General features: G+C 44.3%; 1 protein-coding gene across 1 annotated transcript; it reads left to right on the top strand.

Annotated features, from left to right (window-relative positions):
• The first annotated feature begins 5100 nt into the window (after window positions 1-5100).
• tnfrsf9a (tumor necrosis factor receptor superfamily, member 9a) lies at window positions 5101-7152 on the top strand. Its single transcript, XM_015967188.3, has 7 exons — window positions 5101-5433; window positions 5907-6026; window positions 6112-6249; window positions 6329-6401; window positions 6497-6612; window positions 6698-6886; window positions 6958-7152. Exons 1-7 carry the CDS (start codon window positions 5298-5300, stop codon window positions 7068-7070), a joined length of 885 nt encoding a protein of 294 aa, XP_015822674.1. The 5' UTR covers window positions 5101-5297; the 3' UTR covers window positions 7071-7152.
• The last annotated feature ends 5111 nt before the right edge of the window (window positions 7153-12263 follow it).

Raw genomic sequence — 12263 nt, forward strand, 5'->3', positions numbered from 1 at the left:
CCCCCCCTCCTCTTAGCTTCCTGCTGTCTGATGTCCACAGGAAGTACCTGCTGTGTTAGCACAAACAGCGACGTCGCCACTCCCAAAGCACAGGTGCTCTGCTGAGGAAACCAAGCGACTCTTTCCTGTTGACGTGTACAGTCTGTGAAACGTGAGTGGTGTTCAGTGCGGTGACGTCTTTAAAGCTGCCATGCGGACATTCTGGGGAGGTTTTTCTCTACCTGGGATGTTTTCTGTTCTGCGGGACCTTTAACGTGGCTGGGGCTGGATCTCAATCCTCCAGACCTGGGTTGTGTGCCGACTCATCAAACTCTTGTTTCTGTTGCCAGCAGGTGGTCTGAGCTCTCCCCGTTCAGCCTGAGCGGGTCCTGGCCCGGCTGTCAGCCAACGGCTGCTCAGTGCGTGACCGTCTTAACTGCTTTAAATAAATTTAATGAATTAATTTTGTTTTAAAGTATTGTCGGCTCCAGAGGGTGAATGCGTACACTGGATGGCGTTGTGGTGTTATTTATGTGTTCATGTTGCGTTGATTTGGTTTGCCTTCAGCAGCTCACTGACAGACAATCAGACACCACACTCTGTGAGGCCGGGGCCGCTCTCCACTGACGTAGCTGTGCTGCGGTGACGGCACCGTTGCTGCGGACGTTCGCCTGCTCGCGTGCCGATCACCAGTACCTGCTGTGAGTCAGTGAGAAAAGCCAAAGGCTCACATGGTGTGGTGGGTATTTCTTAATGTCTGAGCGGTTTCTGATGCCAATCTTTTATTTTTCATTTACTCGTTTTAATTTTGTGATCATCACATCTCTACCAGTTTAAACCGACTTCGAGGGGAATCCCGACCGACAATAACAATGGCAACCCCGATTTATTCACTTAATCACACACACACACACACACACTTGTTTTATGAGCACTTATGTTTTTGTCTCCCTCCTTTTAGAATGAAACACTGTTTGCAATCAAAGCTTTCTTTAATTTTGTTTCGCAGCAAAAAAGGAATAAATTGTACATAGAAAATTATATATGAATTAAAAATATATATGTTCAAAGATGTTTAATTGGTGCTTTTTTTAATACCTAAAATTACCAACTACAGTCATTCATACAGATTTAGATTTTATATATGAACCAAATGTTTGTTCTTCCATCACACACCGCTGGTTTTCAAACCAGGGGTCGGGGCCCGATTTTGGGTCATGCAACACAAGGCGTGGGGTCTGGAGCAGATCTACACGGGACTAAATAACTCCCCAGTGGCGCATTTACACTCAGGTCCTTAAATATTGGGACATGGACACTGCTAACATTTTTTGGCTCTATGCACCACAATGGATATCAAATGAAATGAACAAGATGTGCTTTAACTGCAGACTGTCAGCTTTTATTTGAGGGTGTTTACATCCAAATCAGGTGAACGGTGTAGGAATACAACAGTTTGCACATGTGCCTCCCACTTGTTAAGGGACCAAAAGTAACGGTACAATTGGCTTCTCAGCTGTTCCATGGCCAGGTGGGAGTTATTCCCTCATTATTATTATTATTATTATAATAAAAGCTGACAGTCTGCAGTTAAAGCACATCTTGTTCGTTTCATCTGAGCGCTTATGTTTTTGCCTCCCTCCTCGTTTCACTAGAAACAGGCTCGACTCATCTTTTTAGCTTAGCTTTTAACTGAATACTATCACTTTTTAATTAATGAATTTAATTATTTAGGTTATTTATTTATCTAATCATTATTTATTTAATGTATTCTTTCTTTATACGTGCTTTTTAAACAGTTTTTTACCTTGATTTATGATCAACATTTTAATATCTATACAACTTTTGAGATTAAAATTCTCATTTTAGCTCTTTTGATTTTACATTTTAATCTTAATTTAACCTTTTTCCAGTGCTTCCTCTGTGGGAGCCCTCTGCCCCGGGAGCGGTGGTCAGCTGTGGCAGCCTCGGTGCTTTCCAGGTGTGCCTAGGTGGAGGTGGGGGTCTCTGCCCTCCCTGCCCTGGGCGCCCTGTGTCAGTGCCTCGGCTGCTGCTGTGGATCTGCTGCTGTCGGGGCGGATGGCTCCCCTGATGGTGTTTCCTTATCCTTATCTTAGCTGGTCTGGCTCATCTGATCTCAGTCAATCGTGTTTTTTACCATGGGGAAGGGGGCATGTGTGTGCCGGAGGATGAGTGTTGTGAAGGGTTTTTATTGTCAGACTGTTTTTAAAATTTTGGGGATGGGAGGGAATGCAGGGCCTTTTTAATCTGTTAAGCACTTTGAGTTGCATGTATTGTACGATTAAGTGCAATATAAATAAAAGTTGATTGATATCCATTGTGGGGGTGCATGGAGCCAAAAACGTTAGCATTGTGTCGATGTCCTAATATTTATGGACCTGACTGTAGCATAACTGTTGGGAAAAGCTAAACACGGAAGTCATAAGCTTACTTTTTAAACTAACAGTTGGATGTGTTCACGCTTCACCACGCAGGGTCACAAAGCCGAGTTTTATCATGTAGATCCAAAACTTAAACGTTTGTCAGTTTGAGCTGACGGAAGAAAAACTTCAATAAAATGTGTTAATTTAAAAAAAAAGTTGAAATGTTTGCATAAAAGGTTGGTCTTTACTAACAAATACTCCATTCATGCTTTTATTTATTTAAATAAAACTTGTTGCTTCAAATGAATACAAATGCAAAGAGGACTTTTGTAGGTTTTAACACTAAATGTTAATTGTTTGGGATTTTTTTTATTAACTAGAAAAAGCTTTATGAAAATGTAAAAGTCTTGTGGGAACTCTAACGTATGCGTGTCTTTCGTAAACCAGTAAGGATTAAACGGACCTGTGGGCCGTTTGAAGGTAAAAACCTAGATTCACCACTAGGTGGAGACATTCTGCTCTAATAGATCTAAACTGTTTAATAGGAACAACTGTAAATAAGAGCATTGGTTTTGGACAGATGGGATTAAATCATTGGAGTGATTTTAAATGAAATAAATGTTTTAATTAGTAGTTTTTTTTAGTCTGATCAGCTGATGTGAAGAAGCCGGTGATGCTCTTTAGACGGTGATGTGTCGGTGTGTCATCAACATCTTATTTACTGTACAGCTACCACCTCTGTGTGGAACTTCCAAACACCGGCTCGGCTGCGTGTACTTTCCTAGTGGGCAGATGTTTCAGATCACTTTACATCACACACACACACACACACACACAGACCCCCAGTCTGCTGACCCACCAACCACACACACACACAGATGTGTGAATGAGATGCTGCGCTCCCACACATGACGGGGGCTGGCAGGAAGGAAGTGATGTCAGAGATGCACTTCACCAACACAAGCAACTCCAGATCAGTCAGTTTGTGTTTTAGAACATGATCACATAAAATATTCTGTTTCTAAAAGTTGCAGTCTGACTCTGGCTGAACTTCATGTCAGCCTACATGCAGACACACACACACACACACACACACACACACACACACTTTTACCAGCAGGCTGCATATGACGGCGGTCTGGCTTACCGAGCAGCAACGAGCGTTTCCCAGAGCCAGTATGGTAATCCAGCTGCTGGGAGTTTACATTGCCTCACAGCTGCATGTCTGGGGGGTGGGGGGGTTGAGGGTGAAGGGTAAGTGTGGGAGGTAGCGGAGTGTGCGTTTGCAGAGGTGCTGACTTTTGACACCAATGTCTGCTGTAATAGGTTGTGAGTTAGGCGGACCGCTGCTCAGAGCTGTGTGCTAAATGTCATCTGATCATGAGGCATCATGAACGTGATACACAGCAGCAAAGCGCTTACTCACTGATGCTTCTGCTGTGTGAGCGGTGAGCTTATTGTGCTGAGTCACCTGTGATGCCATCACAACAACAAAATTCCCAAATGGGAAGCAGTTCCCTTTTCAGAGAAATTAAACAACAGCGTCGGTGTGTGGCATGATAAGGCGCAGGTTCCCCTTGAAACGCGGTTTATTTTCAGTTTTGTTATCTTCGAGGAGTTTCGCTCTTGGTGGATTGAAAGTACTTCCCTAAAAAAACAACAACAACAAACCTGTGTTGGTTTGTTATTGTTGTTTTTATTATTTAAATGGCCTCCACCGTAGGTTTGTGTCACAAAGGTAAAATGTGTTTAACTGGTTTCTAAACTTTAAACTGAATCAAAAGGGTTAAAGGGTCTGAAACTTAAAGCTAAAGGACCCCATGAACAAGTGGGGACATGCTCGGTGCAGTAACCCCCCCCCCCCCCCATGCACCATCATGTTGACATTTCATGGTGTTGGCTCTGAGTTACCAGCTCTGATCATCAGATTGCATCAGATAAAAACCATCCAGCTGAACTCCAGATAACTTTTACCCTAAGCTGACCTTTCCCCGAAGAGTTAAACGAGCTGAGCCAACTCATCAAGTCCTCAACCGTAATTCGAACCACCTTCCTGGGAGGGGTTCTGAACGAGACAAAATCCAAAACCGTCTGACTTAAAATTTGGTATGGGAGGAAAATGTAGATTTATCTGCAGTCTGTAACATTTATTAATACTTTTGATCTAAAATTTCCATTTTAAAACATCACATTCTTGAACAGATGCTGTAAACTTTACATTTACTTGTTTAAACGCTGATTTTAAGGTTATTTGTGAAGCGAGAACGGCTCCTGGCTCCAGGGAAAAGGACAAAAGACACCCGTTTCCTCCCTTCGACCCACCTGGGACAGGTAATGGAGAGATACACAACACAGCTGAACCCAGATGAGTCTGGTTCTCAGGGTGGATTTATGATCTAATCCCGAACTTTCTGACCACAACTGTGAAACCTTATCGGAAGGAAGCTGTTTGATTAAACCTCAGCAACTGTCATCTACCAAAAATAAAAAACAAGAAAAGAAACCAAGACTCATTCAGAAGCAACACAAAAGAGAGGAAAACACTGCAAACTGATGGTATCGGTCATCTAAGAACATCCACGTCTGGTTTTATCAAATCATGAATTAATTGTGTCAAAGCTATTTTTAAAGGTTGTGTTATTTCTACTCTTGATTTGTTTGAATCTTCACGGACTCCTCCTCTGGGCAGGAGACACGCCCACTTGGCTTTAATCAAAACCACAGCTCAGCAGGCAGTGAGATGCGTGTGTTTGAGGTAGAAGTTCACAGAACTTGAGTTCAGTTAAACGCGAGAGAGCTCGGAGGAGATGATGACAGCAAAGGTGCCGATTTAGATTAGCAAAGGAAGAAGAAGAAGAGGAGGAGGAGATGTGTTTTTAGTGGAAAACAATTACACCTGGCTCGGTCTTTCCCTTTGAAGTTCGGGACTGCAGGATGGTTCTGATCCAGTGGCTGATGGGTCTTGCTCTGCTTACACAGAGCTGCATGTCCAGCCTGGACCAAGCTGAGGTAGGCTGTAAGACATGGAGACAGGAAGGAGACAATGTCTGCTGTGATGAATGCCATCCTGGTGAGTAATAAAATACTAACACACACACACACACACATATATAGAGATATATCCCATACCAATTTATTTCTATGGTGCATTTAAAAACAGCATGGGAGCTGGCCAAAGCGCCTCCAAAGCAACAGCGGGCACATAAAACAGATAAAACAATCAATAGGAGCAGATGGGAACCGCAGTCAAAGCACAGAACAAAGATACCTGTTTGTCTCAAACACCTCAGTCACAGTGAATCTTAAAACTAGGTGAGAATCCAGATTTTGGAAGAGTCTGCCTGCGGTGGCTGCATGCAACCAGAAATAGTTTCGGTGGTTTGGCGCCTAATGCCACAACAAAAGCAGCAGATGGCTCCATTCATGACTCCAGATGACTTAAACACTCAGAGCTGTTTAACCTTTTTATTGGACTGAAGAAGAAGATCGGACCTTTAGTTCTCCGTGTCTGACGTGTTGTCACACACGGGGATTTCTTCTCAGGGAATCGTCTGGTCAGGCAGTGTGGCCCCCGACCAAAACAACTCTGCACGCCGTGTGAAACTGGGACGTACACACACAATCCCATGACCCGAAGGTGTGACAGGTGTACTCAGTGTGTCGGTATGTTACTGGACACGATCAGCACCTTCTTTGTAGCTCATACTTTATACTTGTCTCCAGTTACATGAAGCCCCTTTGTTTGCAGGCGCCCAAGTCCATCTGGAAGACTGCACCAACCAAAGCGACACTCAGTGTGGCTGTAAGGACGGACTCACCTGCGGAGACGGGAAATGCTCCTTCTGTGTGGAGAAATGCGCCAAAGGCTCTGAACCCACCGATGACAGTAAGCAAAACTTCTGATGTTTGACCTTCAGCATCCACACTGGTCCTGTTCCAGCTCAGCTGTACATTTCCATTTACAGGGTCTTGCAGACCGTGTCCACGTGGAACCTTCAACAACATGAACCATAGCACTTGTAAACCCTGGAGTACCAAGTGAGATATATTTTACAATCCTGCAACTGAATCACATTTATCTGTACATAGTTAAAACCAGTAAAGGTAACTGGAAGTCCTCTGTCCCTTTCAAGGTGTCCTGGTCCCAATCAGGAGATTGTGGCTGAAGGGAATGCCTTTTCTGACATCCAGTGTCAGGTGATGGTTCCTTCGGAAGGAGTTACTTCTGTAGACCGCCATAAGCCACCTGGTAAGGCGTCATTGCGTTCCTAAAAATGTTGCCGAGTTTATTCTTGATTTGATTCAAGGGGATGCTTGTTTTGTTCTTCTAACAGTTCGTCCAGATCCACCGGGGCAGGTGGCGTCATATGAGGTCATCATGGCGGTTATGATGGCAGCATTCATCGCCACCGCCGTCGTCATCATCATCATCATTGTGGCTGTGAAAGTCAACCATTCAAAAAAGAAGCCAGAAAAGATGGCTGAAAAACAGCTGAAAACACCTGTAATCAGAACACCAACAGGTACTTTCAACACGGCTGCACTGAACCACACCAGGACGACATTAACACGTTTCTCTCCTTTCCTTCTTCAGACGATCCAAGGACTTTAATAGCGATTGAGTGCAGTTTTCATGAGGCTCAGCAGGAACAAGGCAGCAGCACAGAGTCTCTGATCAAGGATTCATCCGAGGAGTTCGCTCCGTGAGCAGAAACGCATCAAACTGTGTTGAAAACAAGACGATCCTGAAGAAGACGGTACTCCCTCTTGTGATAAAAGATTTCTTCCTTGAGCCAGTTTACTTGGCTCCTGCTGAACAAGCCTCGTGGGTGATGTCATGCATGGAGTATAAAACAGCTCCAGGGGATCCAGGAACAATGCTTTATTGTCACTCTGTATACAGGGAAGTGGAATTCTGTAGGAAAACACAAAGTGGGCTCTAGAAAGACCTTTTCACCATGTGAGCAGTGGAAGGAACCAAAGACACCATTCTTGACCTTCAACTAAAAAAAAAGTAACTTGTTTTTTTTAAGTGCTTTTGACACAGTTCCAGTGGAGTAGCCCGAGTGTGGTGTGAATGAGTGTGTAATGTTTCCGATATTTGCACATCCTGTGTGTGTGTGTGTGCTGCTAAGTGTGTAAATTCAGTACGTGTAGGCAGGATCAGGCATCTACACATTTTAGTCACTTATTTCTGAGCCCACGCGCCTCCCCCAAAGTGCAGACGTCAGCCTTCACCTCAACTACAAAGTTATTTCTGCTGAGTGTGTAAATGTGACGCGTGGTGGTGCATCTGTCCAAAGCAGCACAACAAATTTCAACGAAATAAGCTTCAGAGAACTATTTTTAACTTTAGCATCTATAAGTGGCTCCATTTCCGATAATTATTAATGGAAATACGAGTTTTGCAGGCTGGTTTAACTGAGGCCAGCCAGGACTTTCCCATTATTACCCAACTGGTAATTAAAAACCCAGTCAAGGGGTTTCCCCTTGTACTTTTTTTGGTTACTTATTTACATGCAGCACCAGGAAGGCAGAAGACTAATGGCTCAGCTTCAAATGCAGCTTGACAAGCTGATGGCCGTCTATTGAGCAACAGCCTGGGACTGCTCACGTGCCTTGGAGAATCCTAAGTGAGTCATTTGTGAAAGGTAGGTGCTTTTGGGGGGGATGAACACTTGCTAGCAAACAAACCAGTTCTAAACGGCGGCATCGGGGTCAAGAGGAAACCCTCGTCGCTCTGAAACTTCCTTCAAGGTGGGCAGCCAGATAAGACCAACAGGAAGTGTTTGTTCCAGCCGCATTTCTTTTCTGCACTGAGGCGGGCGTTTCGTCACAGGGTGGAACATTTAAGCCTCACGTGGGTGGGCCGCTGGATGAAATGTGAGCCCACACCTTTTGTGATTTATCATTTAGCTGATGAGTCACAACCCAGATGAGCAACGACTCCTCAAAGTTCACAGGTGTCTCAAGGTCACCTCTTGACATGCTGAATGCAGCCAGGCGCGTTGCAAGCTTTTCAAAGGTGTGGGGGATGTTGTCTGTGCCTAAAATAAGTTCATGTTATTCATCTTGTTAGTTTAATTTCCATAATAGCGGAGCAGGTGCGGATTTTAGACGCGTCACGCACGTCTCCGTTTTAAACATGTTTAAACTGTTCAGAATACAAATCCAGGCTCTGTCTCGTTAGATTGGTGTAACTAAAGTTTGTACTGAATGAAACTTTACATTAAACCATGTTGAAAAGAAAAGGATCCGATTAAATCGTTTCCCCCTCATTTACAGTCAGAAGTACAGCGCAGTGCGCACGGCTCTGGGGTTAATCAAGTTTAGTTGTTTCTCTTTGCAACAATCTTCACAAGAAGGCAAATCAGTTAAATGGCAGGTTACAGATATTTACATTTGACTGTTTATTTTGACGGATAAACTCAAGGATGTTGGTTGTTTTGAAAGAATTACCCCGACGCACACTGATGCACACACAGATGAGCTGACATTTTAATCGTTACGCACATCGCGGAGGTAACTAAATCAATCAAGAAATGATTCCCATCAGAACATCAGAGCTTTATTCTGGACACTGCTCAGCGCGGCTCGGAGCGCACACGGTGGACAGTGAGCTGAAGATCTAGAGGGGTTCTCAGCGCAGTGCAGAACCACGGCAATGCGGTAAGATTTCCTCCCACTGAAGCGGTCTGGAAAGCCGGTCTCTCTGAGGGATGTGTCACTCGGAAAAATGTTCTCTGATGCAACTTTGGCTGAACAGCGCTTGTTCCCGTCTCCATATTGGAGACGCATATCCCACCTTTACTCTCTGCCTGGGTAAGGGCTTCCTAGATTCTACAATGTAGCATTAAAGATTAGAATATCTGTACCTCACGTCCTGCATCTGTCCAAAATGACCAAACGTATCCATTCTTTCGTTCTTTTTTAAACACAGAAACAGTTTTGTTTACCTGCTTGTAGCTACAGTTTCGCCGACGGCTGCCGGCTTCTTCAAAAAGCTATGGTTGTTGTTGTTGGTGCTTTTTGAAGAAGCTGGCAGCCGTCGGCGAAACTGTAGCTACAAACAGGTAAACAAAACTGTTTCTGTGTTTAAAAAAGAACGAAAGAATGGATTTAGAAAGACACAGCAAGAACACACCTAAGATGACCAAACGCAGTTACATTTAACTAATAGTTTACTGAATTAGTAGTTGAACATCATTCAAGAGCAAATACATTCAATCAATAAACTCCAGCTTTAATACTAACTGGAATATGTGAGGGGCCCACCCACCAGTCTTACACACACCCACTAGCCAGCTTCCACGACTGTATAAACCCTCAATGTTGCAGGCCTGAGTGAAGCTAGGGAGCGGTGAGGCCCAAAACACAATGGCCACTTCGCTCTCAGTAGAGCATGTAAATAAAAAAATAAAAAAAGTACCTGATTTTGTAGCTCAACTTTCTCCAACTCACAACTACACCCTTGGGAACTGGAGGTAAACCGTGTCCCATCATCTGCTGGTCCTGGTCCAAACTCCCAACCAGCGACGTCCGGGCAAAGCACAAAGTAATCCAAAGGCAGTCTCCACAGTCAGTTAATATGCCACTCCCGACCTTCCGGAGGAATGAAGGTAGTCTCCACAGTTAGCTGAATTAGCTTAACCATGCTCCTAGCGCTGCGTTCACTTAGCCAGTGAAAGCTAACTGTCCGCTAGCTGCTTTATTGTACTATCGTAGATCGAAAGTCAGGACGGACTTTTAGCAAAAGTGTCCACGAGTCATTCAGTAGCCATCCACAAGCGTGCATTACCGGTCATTACTTCAAAGAACCGGACAATTAAAGTTAATTACCACGCCTCAGACATGTGCGTCCTTTTCTCCTCCCATCCCCCCTTAGCACTTCCTCTTTTCACAATAAAACCCCAAAATACAATACAATAAATTATTTATGCTTCAGTACTTCTTAACAGTTTTTAGACTTCACCACATACACGAAATACAATATTTATGTTACTTTTAACATGTAATGAACTTTTAGTTTAACCCCTATTTTCTTGTTGACTCACAGTAATGCACTAACATATTTGTCTGGGTTACACGCAGAATAGCCTCTTTAGCTCAGAAAGCACCTGTAGAGACATTTGTTCACACACAAAGTTTATGTGGAGCAGAACAAGCCCCCACAATGCGGCTTTAAAATTGAGTCAAACCCGGAAGTACCACAAATTGCAGTTCCACCCTCATCCACTAGGGGCTGGTGTCAGAAGCGAGCAAATCCTCATTGACTCCCATGTTAAAAATACCGATTTCACAGCAGAAATAAACATGTTTACAGCCTGGTACCAAAACATGTTTTTGGTTTAAATGATCTAGTTTACACTCATGACAACTCTGAGGGGGGTGAATTTTTTTCTCACTCGTCTGTTTAAGTGTATTAAAAGCCTAAAATTCTGTATACCACAGAGCTAGCTCCGTGGAAAGGCCTCAGTAGAGCCTCGGCCTGGCCTGGAAACTGCTCCGGGATTTTGAGTCTCTGTGTTTGTGTATTCTTTTTTGGATATTTTTTGTGCAATTGTTGGACAAAATGACTTGCTGTGGCATTAATTGCACTAATAGAGCGTCCAAGGAGTCTCCACTTCATTTTTTTCGGTAAGTAACATTATATTTATGTATTTTAGGTCACTGCCGAGCTGAGCTTAGATTTTAACATGTACTGTTTAACCATGACATTTAAATGTAATAGGGTAAAACCCAGTGCATTTAACATAATGCTGCACTTTAGAAAATGGGTTGAAATATAACATGTTGGTGGAGCTGGGTTCCCACTATCGGCTTGTGGAGCTCTCGGGAGACCTCTGTTTTCCACTCGGTTCTCCCCTCCCTGCAGCCCAGTCCATCTCTGTCTGATCGCGGCTCCTTAGCTGCGCGGGCTGACGGCTTGTTCTCCCAGCAGCTCGGCGCATCTGTCTGATCGCGGCTTCTGTGTGCTGTGCGGCTGCTGGCTTGTGGAGGTCTCGGAGACCTCTGTGTTCCACCCGGTTTTACCCAGCGGTCAGCCCGGCGTATCTCTGACTCAGAAGCTCTGGTGTTGTGCACAGTTAACTCCGGTTGTAGCTAGGTTACTACCTCCGTTAGCTTAGCTCCCACCTCTGCATTAGCTTTGGGTTAGCTTCAGGTTAGCTTGTAGCTAGTTCGACCGGGTGTCGTCAGTTGATCCCAGCCTTACAGCCCCACCCTCAGCTCCTCCTCACTTCCCTTTTTTGGAATTGTCTGGGCTTGACGGAACCTGTGACACGGTCAAAATGGCGGTGGTGGCCACCTCCCATTTGGCCTCAAAAAACTGATATTGGAGCCTATGGAAAGTAGATGTCCATACTATTAATGTCGATGGAGCAGAAGCGGTCGGGCCACGGCAGGTGAAATGTTCCTAGCCTACATGAAATTAAATTGTCTAATTGTAACATTAAAATGTTACTGGACACGCTGGTCTGGTTAGTTAGACCAGTGTTTGAAGTGGAAAACACACACACACACACACATTAAAATAATGCTGATAGCATAGACTAGAAGACAGGTGATGGTATTTAAATGATGATCAGGCTGCTGTAAAATGTAATCTCCATCCACATCCAGACATAATTATCCTCTATTCTTTCTCTATTTGCTCTGCTCTTGTCTGGGCTGACGAATGGTGCGCGTGGCGTGTCTATTAATAATAATAATGCATTGAACTTATAGAGCGCTTTTCTAGACACCCAAAGACGCTTTCACACACTCTTACATTCACACACTGCTAGTGATGGTAAGCTACTTGTAGCCACAGCCGCCCTGGGGAGGTCTGACAGAGGCGAGGCTGCCATTTGGCACCGTCGGCCCCTCTGACCACCACTAACACAGGCAAGTTGGGTGAAG

This window comes from Nothobranchius furzeri, chromosome 15, assembly GCF_043380555.1.
Source record: "Nothobranchius furzeri strain GRZ-AD chromosome 15, NfurGRZ-RIMD1, whole genome shotgun sequence".
Classification (NCBI taxonomy): Eukaryota; Metazoa; Chordata; class Actinopteri; order Cyprinodontiformes; family Nothobranchiidae; genus Nothobranchius; species Nothobranchius furzeri.

Coding starts and splice junctions, on each gene's coding strand:
- tnfrsf9a (XM_015967188.3), top strand. CDS start 5,298: ATGGTTCTGATCCAGTGGCTGATGGGTCTTGCTCTGCTTACACAGAGC. Junction 6,402..6,496: donor TGTAAACCCTGGAGTACCAA/GTGAGATATATT, acceptor GTCCCTTTCAAG/GTGTCCTGGTCCCAATCAGG. Junction 6,887..6,957: donor TGTAATCAGAACACCAACAG/GTACTTTCAACA, acceptor TTCCTTCTTCAG/ACGATCCAAGGACTTTAATA.